The following is a 17176-nucleotide window of genomic DNA, read 5'->3' on the forward strand; positions in this document are numbered from 1 at the left end:
ACTGATTGTCAAACTGCAGTGGGAAGGCCAGAGAGAGTTGGGGGGCAGGAGGGAGGGGAGATCAACCGAAGGACTTGTATGCATGCATATAAGCATAACTAATGGACATAAGACACTGGGGGGTAAGGGAGGGTAGGGGTTTGTCAAGGGCGGGGGGGGGAAAAAGGATACTTATGTAATACCCTTTGTAATACTTTAAGAGGAAAATAAAAAAAAAAAAAAAAAAAAAAAAAAAAAAAAAAAAAAAAGATATGAAGCCAAGGAGAATTTAGAGAAAGAACTACTTCAGGTCTGTCAGCTTCATTACAGGGCAGTTCACTACCCCACATCCTTTCAAATATATGAACGTCATGACAGTGCTGATAGTGACTTTTCTAAGCTGATGATAATAATTATTTTTGTGTGGATTTCTAATTTTACAATCAGTCCTTTTCATAGACTATATATATATATATAATTAAGGAGGTAACTTTCCTAGGTAAGAAAGGTTAAAACATAGTCCCCATACAACAGTGAGGCAATTTGCACAATGCAGACATCAGCATGCTCCAGATGCAGTGTAAACAGAAAACGGCTCTTCTGATTATGAAGCATTTGTCTCAGAACATTCTGGCAGTTGGAACTTGGCTTTGGGCTAACATATGCCTTCGTACTTTTGGGAAGCAGTTGGCGGCTTCATGGATCTTCTCAAATATCCGAGTCAATCAAAAATGACTCAAGCATCAAGAAATGGGGTGGGCGTGGGGGTTAAAATACAGTTTCTGGAATTCCTGGGCATAAAGAGCCTTATGGTATGAGCTGGCACTCTTTCCCATTGAAGGGGAAGTAGGTAAGTCAGCTCATGACACCTATCCTTGTGCTTCCTCCTGTGCTAAGCCTTCAGAAGCTTCTAGTCTGTTTAGGCAAAGTTGGATCAGCAGAACGTTTCAAATGAGACCCACCTACTGCCTGAGAATGTTCCCCCGGAGAACAGGATCTGACTTAGGGACGAATGTTATTCTGGAGTCCTTGTCAGAAAACGTCACTAATGTTCCACTGCACAGACACAGCTCAAACTGCAAACCAGGTCTTCCTGAGAGATTGTGAAGGTCGATGGTGATTCTCCAGTGAAGGAGAAGAGTACAGGTTGATTTATTTAGATACAATGTTTGACACACCTATAAGTTTTGTTTAGAAAATACCTGATTAGCTCGTACTTTGTGCCATCCTAGGGATAAGAGAGGCATGTGAAGAAATGATTATGTGTTATGAGTATTGCTATTCTAGAGCAGCACTGACCAATGGAAATGTAATGTGATATTACAAATTTTGTAATTACAAATTTTGTGATCACATTAACAAAATAAAAAGAGCCCTGGCCAGTATGGGTCAGTTAGTTGGGTCATTGTCCCATAAACCAAAAGGTTGTGGGTCCGATTCCCTAGTCAGGGCACATACCTAGGTTGGGATTCAAACACTGGTCAAGGCACATACAGGAGGCAACTGGTCGGTGTTTCTCTATCTCTCTCTCCCCACTGCCCTTCCTTTCTCTCTAAAACCAGTAAATATATCTATGGTTGAAATGGGTGAGGATTAATATATATTGGTTACTTTTCTGAAGAACAGCTGTATCATTTTTCAGTGTTTATATCATTTCATATCCCAAAAGCAATGCACAAGAGTTCTAATGTCTTCACATTCTTTCAACATTTATTTTCCATTTTTTTTAAAGAATAGTTATAATGGGTGTGAAGTGGTAGCCTGATGTAGTTTTGATTTGCATTTCCCTAATGTTCAATGGTGTTACGTAATTTTTCATGCCACTATTGGCCTTTAAATAGCTTTTTGATTAATTTTTGTAAAAGGAAAATTTGTCCCCAAAACATAAAATTTACTTGGCTGATGCTTGATGATTGTTAATTTTCATCTTTGCCTCTTTAACATTTCCAAAGTTATCTGTGTATCAAGGTGTCTATCGTGGCACCGAAAGCATCCTAATACATTTATTTCTAGAGTGCAAGTATCTGTTGGACCAAGTGATTCCAAATGTTAATATAAACTTCTTTATTATGGCAAGAATAGTTTTAAAAGTATGAGGAAGTAGTTTGAGGTTATAGTGTCATAGTTATAACATAGAAGTAAAAGAAAATGACTCATTTTGTTCATTATAAATCACTTAGTTTAGCTTATGATATGCATGGGTTTTGAACTTAAAAATTGGCAGTTGTTTGCGTATATGTACACTTAACCAACTGTACTTTTGAATAATATGGAGTACTCATTATCCTACTATTATATTTATATTTCTAAGCTAGAAAGTTGGGTGTTTGGGTCAAATTTTCTCTCCCTGACATTTCCTGTCAATTCAAAATCTTCCAAACCTTTCAAATCCATCCATCTCTTTAGCTTCATTGCCGCTATGAAAGTCCACCCACTTGGATAATTATAAGAGCCTGTAAAGATCTCTCTTTTTAGCTCTGTCTTTCTATTTGTATCTCTTTATACCTCTGTCTCTCCCTTATTCCCCTTAGTCCTGTTCTCAGTGCACCATTAGGCCACTGTTAATATATATTCCCTAAAGTAAATTACCTATTTTAAAACTTCGGTGTTCACTCCACACTGACCTCAGGATCAAATCCTGACTCCACAACAAGGACACAAGGATCATTTGTGCTTTCCTTATCGCTCCAGTTTCACCTGGACCTCCTGCCCCCTTTTCCCCTGCAGCCCCATGGACTTGCAATTTCATCTGAGTCACCTTTCCTTCACACATACAGGGACCAGATCCCTCATCCTGGAAAGCCCTGTGCTGGTAGTGGTGATGGAGGAAACAAACATGATCTAGCAACTCCCTTTGCCCACTTAGTCCTGGATCCAGGTCTGAGAGGGCCCTGCTGGATGCAGTGTTAACCCCCCTGATCTGCTGAATGTGGGGATCTTAGGCGACCCTGGGTAGTGGGGAGGGCCAGGAATAGTCAGAGAACTCAGCGAAGTGGCTGTTTACGGAGTAAGTATTATTTATTAACAATTTGCATGCCCCTATGGATGCAGGCGAGCTAAGTATCACCCCATCAGGCCAGGCCTTAGGAATCTCACTGCCTCCTTCCCTGGGGACATCCTTTCTCCAGGTCTTGCTTAGAGCAGGGGCTCTTTATCTTGTGGTGCCGTGGATCTCCTTGTCACTCTGGTGAAGCATCTGGACCCCTTTAAGAATGATGCTTTTATACGTTTAAAATAAAATACCTAGGACTACAAAGGAAGCCATTTATATTGCAATGTAGTGATAGAGCATTTAACAATTGTGATAAAACAACATATTAAGAAAGATCTAGAGGCAGGTCGAGTGGCCACCATAATTTCCAAATCTGTGTAAATTATGCTTAATATATCTGCAACAAATGTTTGATGATATAAAAACAGCCATGGATTCTGCTGGTGGCAAATGACTGCAGTGGTTTATTGCCTACAGTTATAATAAAAAGAAATGCTACATTTGAGGAATAGAGTAGTAAAAATCAAGATGATGCTCTTCCACCCAGATTAACAAATCCCTCGAGTCCCATCCACAGACTCCTTGGGGCTCTGTGGATCCCGTTTGTCTCAGTTAAGGCTGTTATAACAAATACCCTAGTCTGGGTGGCTTCAACAACACACACTTCCAAAGATTTGGAGGCTTGAAGATCAAAATCAGAGTGCTCATATGGTCCAGTAATTGGTAAGGGCTGCCTTCCTGGTTATATCCTCACATGGTCTCTTCTTGGTGTGCGTGCAGACACCAATTCCCTCAAGACCTCATCTAGACCTAGTGACCTCCTGTGATACTGTGACTTGTAATCAAAAATACAGGATGGGTGGAGGTGGAAGAGGGCATAGAACGGATAAATGGTGATGGAAAAAATAAAATAATTTTTTCAAAGAAGAAATGTGTGTGTGTGTGTGTGTGTGTGTGTGTGTGTATAGTATAATCACTCCAATCCTGTTTCTGGCATTGAGCTCCAAAAAGCCTTGGAATTTCCTGAGATGAAAGCTGTAAAGTGTCTCTTGTGATGTTAATGAGTTGACTTTTGGACTCCACTTAAAGTGTGTGTGTGTGTGTGTGTGTGTGTGTGTGTGTATGTATAGGGTGTGGTATTTGCTAGGAAAAGCAAACTATGTGATTAGAGCAGTGGTTCTCAACCTTCCTAATGCCGAGACCTTTTAATACAGTTCCTCATGTTGTGGTGACCTCCAATTTCATTGTTACAAATTGAACATAATTAAAGCATAGTGATTAATCACAAAAACAATATGTAATTATATATATATGTTTTTCGATGGTCTTAGGCGACCCCTGTGAAAGGGTCGTTCGACCCCCAAAGGGGTTGCGACCCACAGGTTGAAAACCACTGGATTAGAGAGTTTGAAATTTCAACAGGGGCTGGAGGTTGAATCAGACTCCTAAGGCCAATGATTTAATCAACCTTGTCAATGTCATGAAGCACCCATAAAAACCCCAAGGACAGATTGATGAACACAGAGGTTGGGGAGAGAAGTGCTAGAGAAAGTATGGCAAGTCCTTGCCCCTTCCCACATACCTTGCCCTGAGCATCTCTTCCCTCTGGCTGTTCCTAAGTTATATCCTTTTATAATGAACAAGGAATCTAGTAAGTCAAATGTTTCACTGAGTTTTGTGAGCTACTCTAGCAAATTAATCAAATTCACTGAAGGTGTCCCGGGAGCCTCTGATTTATAGCCAGTCTGTCAGAAGTACAGGTAACAACCTGGGCTTGCAACTGGCACCTCTGAAGTGGTAGTGGTGGGAGCAGTCCTAGAGGACTGACCTTTAACCTGTGGAATTGATCCTATTTCTGGGTAGATTGTGTCAGAATTGAGTTGCATTGCAGGACATGCAGCAGGTTGAGAATTGCGTGTTGGCTTGGGGAACCGCTTCCACATTGGAATTTGGACCATAGCCTATTTATCTCCCAAAAGTCCACCTCCATATACCGTCACAGTGGGGATTCAGGCTTTCACTTTTGATTTGGGGTTGGGGGACACAAACATTTGGTCCATAGTACAGGCAAGGAACCCTGGCTCAGATGATTCTCTACTACAAAGCCTTTAATCAGCCCTTTTCAGCACCTCTCCATGAGGAGACTGTGGTGCCTTTTCTATGTATTCAGAGTCCCAGATATTACCCACTGCTGGCACTTACTCTTGATTTGTTTATTAAATTGCACCACAAGTGGGCAACTGTTATCTTAAAGGACCAGAAAGTGCAGTGCAAATGGTCTCCATCAGAACCATTCAATTCAGCCAGAGATAATGTGTAAATGAATGGACATGTTTGTGTTCCAAAAAAACTTTTATGGACACCTAAATTTGTTTCATATAATTCTCATGCCACAAAATATTTTTCGTTTTAAAATTTTCAACCACTTGAAATTACCAAACCCATTTTTAGTGGGCTGTTCAAAACCAATCATGGGCCAGATTTGGCATGGACAATACTTTGTTGGTCTCTATGCTAGATCACAAGTAGTTCAGGGGTAGGAACTATGCATTTGTTTTCTCTCCCTTTATATAGCACCAGTATTGGATAGATTGCTTATAAAATAAATAATGGCTAAATTAATATTCAAGTCTGTAAGTGCTTTATATCCATATATGTGTTCTTAATATTCTTCCAAAATTTGAATTGGACAGCAGATGAATTTTCCAGTGGGAGAATTTAGGCCAGCCCCAGATTTGTCATCTGTCTAGCACAATTTTGCGGTGCCTTACCCTATAATCCTGCTGTCCCCTAAATGAAGGCCAAGTACTGCCTGTGTTGAAAGTGTTCTTCACATACATACTCATGCTACTTTGAGATCGCAGAGTAGTGGGAATTTGCATATTTTCTACTGAGTTCAATGTGGCATTAATCTTAAAACAGTGGTAAATGTTTCAGCAGAGAATTTTAGATACATACCAGAACAAAAAGGAGCATTCCTTCCTAACGCTTTTTCTGCTTTATGCCCTTCACACTTACATGTCCACCAACAATAAACATTGTGAAAATTTTTACAGATATTTTATATAGTGCTTATTCACTATAGAGGGTAATACACCACTAGAGATCAAAGGTAAATGGAGATATTTTTTTAAAAATTGTCTTTAAGTTATAGAACCAACAGACTTCCACTCCATCGGCTGTTTAAGAAGCAAGATGTTAATCACAACTTTAATACAACCACACTTTTGATAACAAGACAAGGTGACTATTAGTCATGCTCTACCACCTGCAAAATGCTGTCTTGACTAATACGTATATTGGCTGAATATAAAAAAGGTTTTGGCATCTTGCTCAAGGTCATGGACAAATTTGAAATCTCATCAAGTTATGTTCATTGTTATGCAAATATACCAAACACTGTTTCACTTAGAGACATTTCAATAACCATGTAAATGGAAATCAGAAGGTAAAATAAAATATTGAATTCTGTGAACTTATTTTTCAAGATTGTTTTTCAACACATGATTATGATATCCTATCAATTCAGATTAGACTTTTTAAAATATATGTGTGTATATATATATATATATATTATTACTGATTTCAGAGAGGAAGGGAGAGAGAGACAGACAGATAAAAGCATCAATGATAACAAAGAATCATTGATCAGCTGCCTCCTGCACACCCTCTGCTGGGGATGGAGCCTACAACTCAGGCATGTGCCCTGACCAGGAATAAAACCGTGACCTTCTGAATCATAGGTTGACGTTCAACCTCTGAGCCACACCAGCAGGGCCAGTTTAGACTTTTTAATGTAACATTAGAAACCTAGGCTTACATTTAAAAAAAAAAATTGTATCATGTACATGACATCATGTACATAAAATATATCAATCAACAAATATACTCAATGCTTATTAAATGAACAGCTAATTTCTTGAGATGGGGGGACATTATAAAAAATGAGACCTTTTTTCTGAGGGAATGTACAAATGTATTTGAGGACGTGTGATATAGGCATAGCAGAGATAATGAGCAATATCAGTAATGTGCTGAGTGCCTGGAGTGACACAGATAGAAAAAGCTAGAGTAGTCTTTAGAACAGGAAGGTTGTTCTTTAGGTGGGACCAGGGGTGAAGCCTGGCCTTGAAGTGTGAATTCAGACTTAAAATGCTACAGATAGCTTGGTCACAGCATGCGCGCGCGTGTATGTGCGCACACACACACACACACACACACACACTCACTCACTCTACCAAGCCTTTACTCTTATGCTCATTGCTTCTATTCAGTAACACCCTCCTCACTTGACTCCTGAATTTCTGTGGCCTCTCCTTGGTGCTCATCACTCTTTGTTTGAAATTGTGCCTGCACCTGTTACCAGAACAATGTCCCTCACACAGAGCTTTCATCATGCTCTGCTCCCTGGTTTCTGCATAGTTATTTGGCAGCACCAGTGCTGGTCTGAATTATGCTTGACTCGGGTGTCTCTGAATCCAAGTTAGGCCCCTCCTAGCTTAGTGGATCTCAGCTCTCACTGTGTTCATATTTATTGGTTGAAGAGCCTATAATAGAAACTTGTGTGCGTGTGTGTGTGCGTGTGTGTGTGTGTGTGTGTGTGTGTGTGTGTGTATGGCTGCTAGGAGTATGCATTGGGAAGTCTTTCTGCGAGGCAAAACATTAAAATGTATGTATGCTTTACTTAGACATTCCATTTCGAATCATCCCTTTGAGGTACATTTTTAAAATATATAAAATAGCACACCATTTTTATTGACACTATTTTTAAAATAACAATATTATTTGGTGTATTTGTCCTTGGGAGGGTGGCATTTCTAAACTGCAAATACCTAGAAACCATTAAGAAGGATAATGGGGGAAAAAGAATGGTGATGAGTATAGACAATTTTGATGTTTTTGCCCTTGTAAGCGTTAAATTTTTTTGATGTACCCATGGCGTAGCCTTTAAAAATTTGGTTCTTTGTTTTGTTTGTCTTCTTAAGATCTCTGATAGCTTTTTGCTGTTCATTAAATTAATCCTTGCTTCATTATGACTCGCTTCCAGGGCCTACTTCAAATCATGTAGCAACACTGTAGGCATCTCAGCCATTTCCGTGTGGCCCACCTCTGCCTGGAGGCTCACTGCCCACACTTACCCCCAGCTGTGCTCTTGTTTATGTACTTTTCCCACCCAGATACCTTCTGTCCATCTCTCTCCTAGCTCAAGTCCTATCATTTTGTAAGGTTCTACATCTTATGAATTTTTTCCTGATTTTTGTAGTCCTTCATGGCTGTTGTCCAGTTCTCTGGTTTGTCCTAAGTAAGCAGGTATTCTGTAAGGAAGCTCGGTTTAGCAGAGGGACCAGCATGTGGCTGGAGAACACTTGTGAGATGAGCTTTGCTTTTGATAAAGGTTAATTTTTAAAGGATGTTTGAAATGGAGCCATGTATACACCAGTCCCTGATGCTTTGAGTTGTTGTTTTTTTTTTTATTTTATTTTTTAAATGTATTTTTCTTGATTTCAGAGAGGAAGGGAGAGGGAGAGAGAGAAACATCAATGATGAGAGAGAATCATCGATTGGCTGCCTCCTGCACACCCCTCACTGGGGATGGAGCCCGAAACCCAGGCATGTGCCCTTGACCGGAATCGAACCCAGGACCCCTCAGTTCACAGGCCGATGCTCTATCCACTGAGCCAATCCAGCTAGGGCCGTTTTGGTTTTTTTTCTATTTAACCCTGCACCTTTTTTTCCTCTAATGAGCTTCCCAAGAGGGAAGGGATGTTCTAGTTTTAGCTTCAAATAATTTGCAAGGAAAAATTAGGTAAAGTTCAAAGATAGGGGAGTACAGTATTTCCTTCATTTCCCTCACAGTGGTCAGTGTGTTAGCTACTTCCAGCCCCTCCCTGCAAGGCATGCACATGGCCCAATTACTCTAACATTTTCTCCCATCCCTTACCCCCCAGATCTTGATCCATTGCATTGTCAGGGCTTAGTCTGAGAAGATGAAGATGAAAAATTACATTTCCTTATTGTTCTATATTCAGCTCATTAAACTATATCCTGGCTCCCTTTAGTGGCCTTGCTCTCTAACCCCTGGTATGATACATGAATTGACTTTCTTTAGTTCATGTGGTAACTTAAAACATTTTGTTATGAAAATTTGCAAACATACATAAAAATAGAGAGAATAGTTAAATAAGCCTCTTGCATACCCATTAAACATATTCAGTTACCAAGATTTTTAATGTACCTTCTTTTAAAATCGAAGTTTATGTTGATATATTGCTCTGTTACACTGTAACATCTAAAATTTGAGTCTTCATCAGGTGCTTAATAGATCAAATGGTGAAACTCTGTGGTGTTCAGTTTCAATATTATTAATTGTCAAGGACTGTGGTATATAAGAGTAAAAATTAAAATTCAACAAACATATCTAATATAACATTATGTGGTAACTTTAGGCACAGGTTATCATTTGTAAAATGAGAGTTGTGCAGAAATCATTGTATAAAATTATTTGTATTATATTAACTTTACCCCTTAGCATGAAAATTGAATTTTGCATCTACTTTTTACAATTAAAATCTGGTCCTATGAGTCATGAAAATCATTCTGGGGAATTACCAGGGAGTGTTATTACTTGTAAACCTCTCCATGCGATTTCCTTCATATATAGTTGTGAAATTACTAAATATTTTCAATGTGTACTTAGGCATTCTCACTCCTGAAGGACATAGAGCAATAGGAACCTTCCTCTTAGACATTAATATGAGTACGAAAAATTATGAAGTGCATTTTGCTCATAAGAAACTTCTTAAAATAGGACAGTGTGCTATTAGCTTTGAATGAAGGTGAGTCATCTTCGTACCGCTCATGAATAACTATGAATAACTCCTCTCTTTTGCAGGATACAATTCCCAGTTAAAATTCTATAATTAATTTTTTCCTTTGTTTTCTGTTTCTCCAGCTCTTGTAAATGTGAAGCTCTGGGCTATTGATCGACAATGTTTTCAAACAATAATGATGAGGACAGGACTCATCAAGCATACCGAGTATATGGAATTTCTAAAAAGGTAGGATGCTTTCTTTTCTCTTTCTGAGGCCATTTAATGTCTTCACAACCCTCTTGTCCGAAATGAAGAACAGGGAAGCCTTTTTGCCTACATCTCGGTCTTCGTGGGCTACACGTTTGTGGAAGTGCAAGACGTCGCACTGGCTTCTTGGTATTTCTGGTGCTTATTTTCAATAATATGTGGTTAAGTCATGACTTGAGCGTTTCATTCAACATTCTCTCATAGAGGAGTGCAGCAAAGGAGAGAAGAGAAACAAGTGAGAATGTGCTTGAACAAAAAGGAATCGGGTCCGTCTTTAATATGTACCAGTTAATATATTCTCCGTGCCGCTTCTAAGGCAACCCACGCTCTAAGACCAAGTCAGCTCTTGTGTGAGCTTCCACATGAAAGGTCAGGCGACGAAGATGGGAAAGTTCCAAAAAGAAGCTTATTATCCTTTAATCTGGAGTTCAATTTCCCAAATTAAATTCATTTTATGTTGCAGTTCTGAAATATAATACTTTCCTTGACGTTATACATTATCATAATAACTCAATATAGTATGGGAACTGGAATAAAAAACAGCTTTTCATTTCTTAGTAATACACTGAGATTCGCTGAAATGCATTCCTTTGTCTCTCGGGTTATTTTAAAGAAAATACTATTTTGTTATTAAAAAGAATATTGACAACTCTGACTTTAAAAATAAAGTTGTATTGTTTTTCTTTTGAAAACAGAACCATCATTATGTGAGCTAAAAGGAGGTGAATCACCAATTAAGATTTCATTGGGGAGCTAGAATATTAAAGTAGATCTTTTATATTTTTATTTTTGGGTGAAGTAATAATTTAAATGGAGTTTAAAAAATCAAGTTTACATTTTATTTCAGTGATACACCTGAAGCAATATCTATTTAATTTTTTAAGATGCAATTTTAATATTCCTTATTTTAGGATTTCTTGTGGTTAACTTATTTTATTTCTGATGTTTATATATTTTTTATTTTCACATAAAATTTATTCTTTATATTCCCTCTAAGGAGGCAATAAAATTCTAATTTGATGTCAAGTAATAATATATTGAAATATTACTCTATCAATAGGTTGTTGGGATTTTTTCCTCAGTGAGATTGGATGAAACATTTAGGAGAAGGGGAAATGTAAATTTCTGTTTGGAGTTTAGTATAGCGTGCAAGGAAATTAAATTATTCGGGTGCTGTGTGCATGTGTTGGTGTATGTGTGTGTGTGTGTGTGTGTGTTTGTGTTTGTGTGAGTGTGAATGTCTATGGAGAGAAAGTGAGAGATATGAATACTCATTTTTAAGTCTTAAAGTGCAAGAATTGATTTCTTCTGATGCAGCCCTGATAGAGGAAGATCCCCATTGGTAATCAGTGAAATAGGACATAGCCCATTGTTTGTCTCACATACCTTAGCATTGGGAGCTTTTGAAGTTAGTTTCAGCTTCTACAAGTTTTTTTTTTTCACAAGGAAATTTAAAGAGTAGCAGAATTGCATTGTCTAACTCCAATAAAAACACTTTTTAGAGGCACTATTTCAGGAAATGGAAATTGGAGATGTATCTCTTTTTAAAAAAAAATACTTTATTGATTTTAGAGAGAGGAAGGGAGAGGGAGAGAGAGATAAAAACATCAACTATGAGAGAGAATTATTGATTGGCTGCCTCCTGCATGCCCCCTATTGGGGATCAAGCCAGCAACCAGGGTATATGCTTTGACCAGGAATCGAACCAGTGACCTCTTGATTCCTAGGTCAATGCTCAACCACTGAGCCACACCTGGCTGAGTGGAGATGTGTCTCTTTTTAAAATTGACCCTAGATATTGTTTTATTTTTATATTATTCTCAGAGCTGCCTAAATTTGTGTTATTTTGACAATTCAAACCTTAAACAATAAAAGTTCCTTGGAGTGAACATTTCTTGTTAGTCAGCTTAGAGCAGGTAGAATGTAACTGGATGAATTAAAAACAGGTAGGCACTGCCTTTGATGTCACTTTCCATCTGGCTCCTCTGTAAAACACTAAGTCCACATCATTTGTGAATGCACCCAGGGCAGGGAGTCCACAGAGGTGACACAGTGGCCATCATTGCCTGGAGCCAGCTTTAATCTTCCCTACATTATGCCTGTGACCCACTGGTATAACCCTTCGATGGCTCACAGGTCCTGTTGAATATGAATAGTCTCATTAGCTAGATATGCAAGCCGGAGCTCCCACAGCCAGTGCCAGCCTGCTTTGTTAGTGTCATTTCTCCTTTCCTCGGGCAAACCAAACAGTTCCACGTGCCCAGCCAGTCCCTGTGCCCTTCTACAGCACACTGCCTCTATTGCCTTTTCCACACCGCCTCCCCTCCGCCCAGTGTCAATGTTCAAATCTCCCTTCTTTTTAGAGCCAAATAAAAGCTGTCTCTTCCAGGGACAGTGACCTCATTCCACCAAGAAACAACCTCTATCGCCTCTGGAGCTTCATCTCTGCCATGGCTCTTATTTTCTGCTTTGTTTATTACCATCTAACTACTAAACTTATTTCTACTTCCAGATGATCACGTTTTCCTGACTAGAGCTCTGAAGTGTCTTGGTGTTCTGTGGTGTAGAACTTATTGCTTAGCAGACAGGTAGTTGGTAGGATAGTAAGTGCAGGATCAGTACATAGTTTGCAGTGCCCAGTGCAAACTAAAAATTTAGGGCTCTTTTTTTCAAAAATTTTAAAAAATGATAAGGCATTGACAGCATAGGATTAAAGCAAGTGTAAGAATCTTCTAAGTGTGGACTTTGCACCACTGCACAAGTTTACACCCACAATGCTGAGATAGGAAATAATATTCATTCTTCCTTCACATTTCCAGTTAACTATACTTGCTATCATTTATTTTGTAAGGCTGTTAAGAGAAGGCATAATATCTCCAAAAGAAATAAATGTTAGATATTGTCTAAAACTAAGATGAACAAAATTAATTCAATTTTCTCCCATAACTTTAGCATTGTATCTACTTCCCCATTTGTTATTGATTTTTTTAAAAATGTGCTTACCACTCTTTTATGTGAAATTAAAAAAAAATGTTATATAGTCCTGTCCAGTTTGGCTCAGTGGATAGAGCATCAACCCTTGGACTTAAGGTCTTGGGTTTGATTCCAGTCAAGGGTACATACCTCTGTTGTAGGCTCGATCCCCAGCCCTGGTTGGGGGACACGTGTGGGGTGTGGGAGGCAACCAATTGATGTCTCTCTCACATCAATGTTTCTCTTTCTCTGTCTCTCCTCCTCCCTTCCACCCTTTCTAAAAATCAATGGAAAAATGTCCTCAGGGAGGATTAACAAAAATAAAAAAATAAATAAAATGTTATGTAGTCAAGTCAATAAACTTTCCTTTATAGCTTCATGTTTAGAAAGGCTAACATCCTCCCACTGTAAAAAATATAGACTTAATACTTTAAAGTTCTCTGTAGCAATCTGTATGTAAATGGGGGTATGTGTTTTTCTCTTATGCGCTTCCTAAATACTAACTTTCCTTTGAATTTTTCTACTAGTGATATCATATACTTTTTATTTTGTTAAAGAGTTGAATCATATGACACTATCAGAAAAATAAACACTCTAGCAAATGCTATTACAAGTCATCAGAATTCTTTGCAGTAGGGGCCTTTTTTATGCACTGGGATGCCTTCCTAACTGAGGAATTTCAGGGTCTGGCCAAAAGGAGAATGATCCTATATTACTGCTCATCTCCCTGCCCCACTCTTTCTTAGTATTTTTCTAACTAAGCAGTAAGTTTGGTTAGAAAGAGTAAAGGGAACACACCAGGCATATTAATATCCTGCCAAAATGGAAGGATTTTTCTTGATTGTCAAAGTAGGTTTTTATTTTCAGTCCATTGTGTTTACCCATTTTGCAACTACCAGTCATGTGGTCTGGCCCCCCTCTTTGCTAGGAAATGCCACATCAAACTGTGATTCTGTTCTTCGATCCTATTTAGTCATTTGTCTTTTGTGCCTATCTTTCACATTCCCTGATGTAAACGCAGATGTTCCTGTGCAAGCATAGCGAAAAATATTCAAAGGGCATTGCTATTAAGTAAGCCATTATTGCTTCAGGTCCAGTAGTGATTTTCCCAGTTGCCAGCATTTTCCATCTTCTTTGGCTACTGAAAAATCCTTTTGTTTTTAAGATGGATTTTGAAAAGCTGGCCAAATAACTGCCAGAGTTAATTTGTGTTGCTTTTGTCTGAACATATTCTCTGTGCTGCTGTTGGCACTGGCATCTATACCCAAAAGAGAATTGGAATGCAGCTGTGTGACCACTGAGATGTGCTTATAGGAACTGGGTTTTCTGCTGGCTGAAGACTATGACAATGATGACAATGATAACAATGATGATGAGCCTCTATTTATATTGCTTGCCTCGCTGACAAATTGGAGACAGAGCAAGGACTTTTTGGAGTATAAGCTACTCAAGTGATCCTGTTGACCTTCAGTAATCCTTTTCTTTATCCATTAAGAAATCTTTTGGGTCTGGCCGGTGTGGCTCAGTGGTTGAATGTCAATCTATGAATCAGGAGGTTGCTGGTTCGATTACCAGTCAGGGCACATGCCTGGGTTGCAGACTTGATCCCCAGTAGGGGGCATGCGGGAGGCAGTGGATCATTGATTTTCTCTCATCATTGATTTTTCTATATCTCTCTCCTTTTGAAATCAATAATAATATATTTAAAGAAATAAATCTTTTAGTAAGGCAGATAATGCTGATGTCATCCTACATAAAACCGTTCAGTGACTTCGTATTACCCCTAAGCATAAAGCCTAGGTCTATAGCATTGTCTTCAAAGCCCTTCCTCACCTGGGTACTGCTGACCTTCCCAGATTCATCTTGTTGTCTGTCTTCTTCCTTGATCTCTCATTGTTCCAGTCACATGGTAGTCTTTCCTTTCCTTGTTCGCTCCATGCTCCTTCCCAGTGGAGAGCATCCTGGAGGATTTCTCTCCCTTTGAATGAATGTATTTCCAAAGGTGATTATGGTGTAACACACCAAGTATACCTGCTGCAGGAAAAAAAAAAGGAGTTGAGCCCTGGTGGGGTAGTTCAGTTGGTTAGAGCATCGTCCCAATACACCAAGGCTGTGGGTCTGATCCCCAGCAGTCAGGGCACACACAAGAATCAACCAATGAGTGCATAAATAAGTGGAACAACAAAGATGGATGTCTGTCTGTCTGTCTGTTTCTCTCTCTCTTTGCTTCTCTCTCTCTCTCTCTCTCTCTCTCTCAAATCAATCAGTCAATAGCAAATAAAACAGAATCAAATGTCTCTCAGAAGAATTTTAAATTTCTGATTTCCATTCCTGGATTGAAAGAGGCATTGATAATATTAACCACCAAATTTCTCAACTATATTTTCCACAAGTATAATTTTAACGTTTGGAGATCTTGAAGGACTTTGTTTGGCTCACAGCTGACTCTGCAACCAGAGTCTTGGAGGTATTTTTTAATTTTAATACTATCAGTCATGTAGTTTAACCTGCTTTAGGCAGAAGGGTGGATCTTCTCCGGAAAGCCCCTAATCACTGGAAGCTAATTTATAAGGAAAGTTAATGTCCCCTGTGAGGGCCTCACTCAGCAGCATCCACTTGCAAGAAGTCAAGTTGAGTTGGCCTTTGGTGAATCATAGAGCTGCCGTGGCCATTCCTCCTCCTGCCACGCTCCCTTGTTGAAAGTCCTGCTACATTTTGGTGCTGTGTAAAGTTTCCTTATTCCTTATTTCATCTCTTGAGAATAAGCTTTAAATTTAGTTTGTTCTTCCCCTTTATTCTCTCAAACATTCATACTTTCATATGCACCTGACATATCTTTAAGTAAATATGCTACCTACTTGTATATGTAAGAAAAATAAGTGATACCCCTATAGTATGACTTTGTTATTAAAACTTCATGATATAATTTTGATATCAACATGGCCCTCACTATGAGGATAATTTCATTTTGGGTGTATTATGACTTCTGCCTGTAGTCTAGACTAACAAAGTTTCCTGAAACTTCTCTGTGATTACTTTTACATTTTTTTCTTACCTGGCAGTTCTGGCCACAGCCTGTCACTAGCAGGGGCCAATGATGCGTCCTCACCTCTGTGGTCTGATCCTTCATCAGGATTAAAGAGTTTTATATTTGAGGGGGAGAAGCAAGATGGCGGCGATATAGGCAGACGCGTCCCAGGTCTTGTCCCGGAGCAAACGGAGTAAGCAGCTGAAACTAATAACACCCACCCCGAATTGGAAAATTTACTCAGCTGGTGAGACGGTTTGCAGCCGGGAAGGGCAGACCTCCCCTGGAAAGGTTAAAAACCAGGGATCTGGGCAGGAAAGTTTGCCAGACCTGAGCCCAGAGGGTCGGAGGGAGACCGCATGGCAGACAGCCGCGTCTCTTGGGACAGACACAGACCCTGACCAGGGTAAGGAGTTCCGCGGGTTTGCTGGCGCCAGGAGATTTGAGATTTGGATTTTGTGATTGCGGAGAACTGAGACTAAAGGGGGCATCCTGAGGAACTGATCAGACCATGCAGTGCCCATAAGAGAGGAGCGTTTCCCAGACCATGCAGTGCTGGTAAGAGAGGAGCGTTTCCCAGACCGATCCAAGCAACAGCAGCCCCCTGATCACCGCAGCCTCCTGATCACCACAGCCTCCTGATCACCACACCCTCTGTCTGTGGAACAGCAGCTGTACGTGAAGCCTCCCCCCACCAGCCAGAAGAGCCAACACAGCTGTGAACAACACCCACCAGAGGAGCTGCTGCCAACTGGAAAGCAGCTGCTACCGCAACCGTCTGAGCAGCAACCACAACCCAAGGAGCCCCTGCCACCCAGGGAGCAGCCACTGAACATCTCAACATCTACATATGTCAGCGAGATCAAACATGGGTAGGCAAAGAAACCCCCAAAGGAAAGAAAAGGAGGACTCGCCAGAAAAGCAGCTAAGTGAGACAGAGATATGCAACATGACGGAAAAAGAATTCAGAATAAGGTTCCTAGAGTACATGCACCAGATGTTCAAGAAGCAAGAAGAAACAGATGAAAAACTCAACTACTTATGCAAGAAGCTAGAAGAAACAGATGAAAAAATCAACAACTTAAGTAAGTCCCAAGAAGAAATGAAGAGTGACATAGCTTCAAT

The 17176-nt window shown here is 39.6% G+C and overlaps 1 protein-coding gene across 2 annotated transcripts in view; it reads left to right on the plus strand.

The window, feature by feature from the left end:
- The window catches only part of PRKG1 (protein kinase cGMP-dependent 1), a 1083951-nt gene that overhangs the window by 700936 nt on the left and 365839 nt on the right, over positions 1-17176 (plus strand). For both annotated transcript variants that reach the window (XM_070432782.1, XM_070432781.1), the window contains exon 4: positions 9924-10029. In XM_070432782.1, the coding sequence (XP_070288883.1) occupies positions 9924-10029 (106 nt within the window). The remainder of the gene's footprint in view (positions 1-9923; positions 10030-17176) is intronic.

Source organism: Myotis yumanensis, unplaced genomic scaffold, assembly GCF_028538775.1.
Source record: "Myotis yumanensis isolate MYYU_CA2020_CCGP unplaced genomic scaffold, mMyoYum1.0.hap1 SCAF_13, whole genome shotgun sequence".
NCBI lineage: Eukaryota > Metazoa > Chordata > Mammalia > Chiroptera > Vespertilionidae > Myotis > Myotis yumanensis.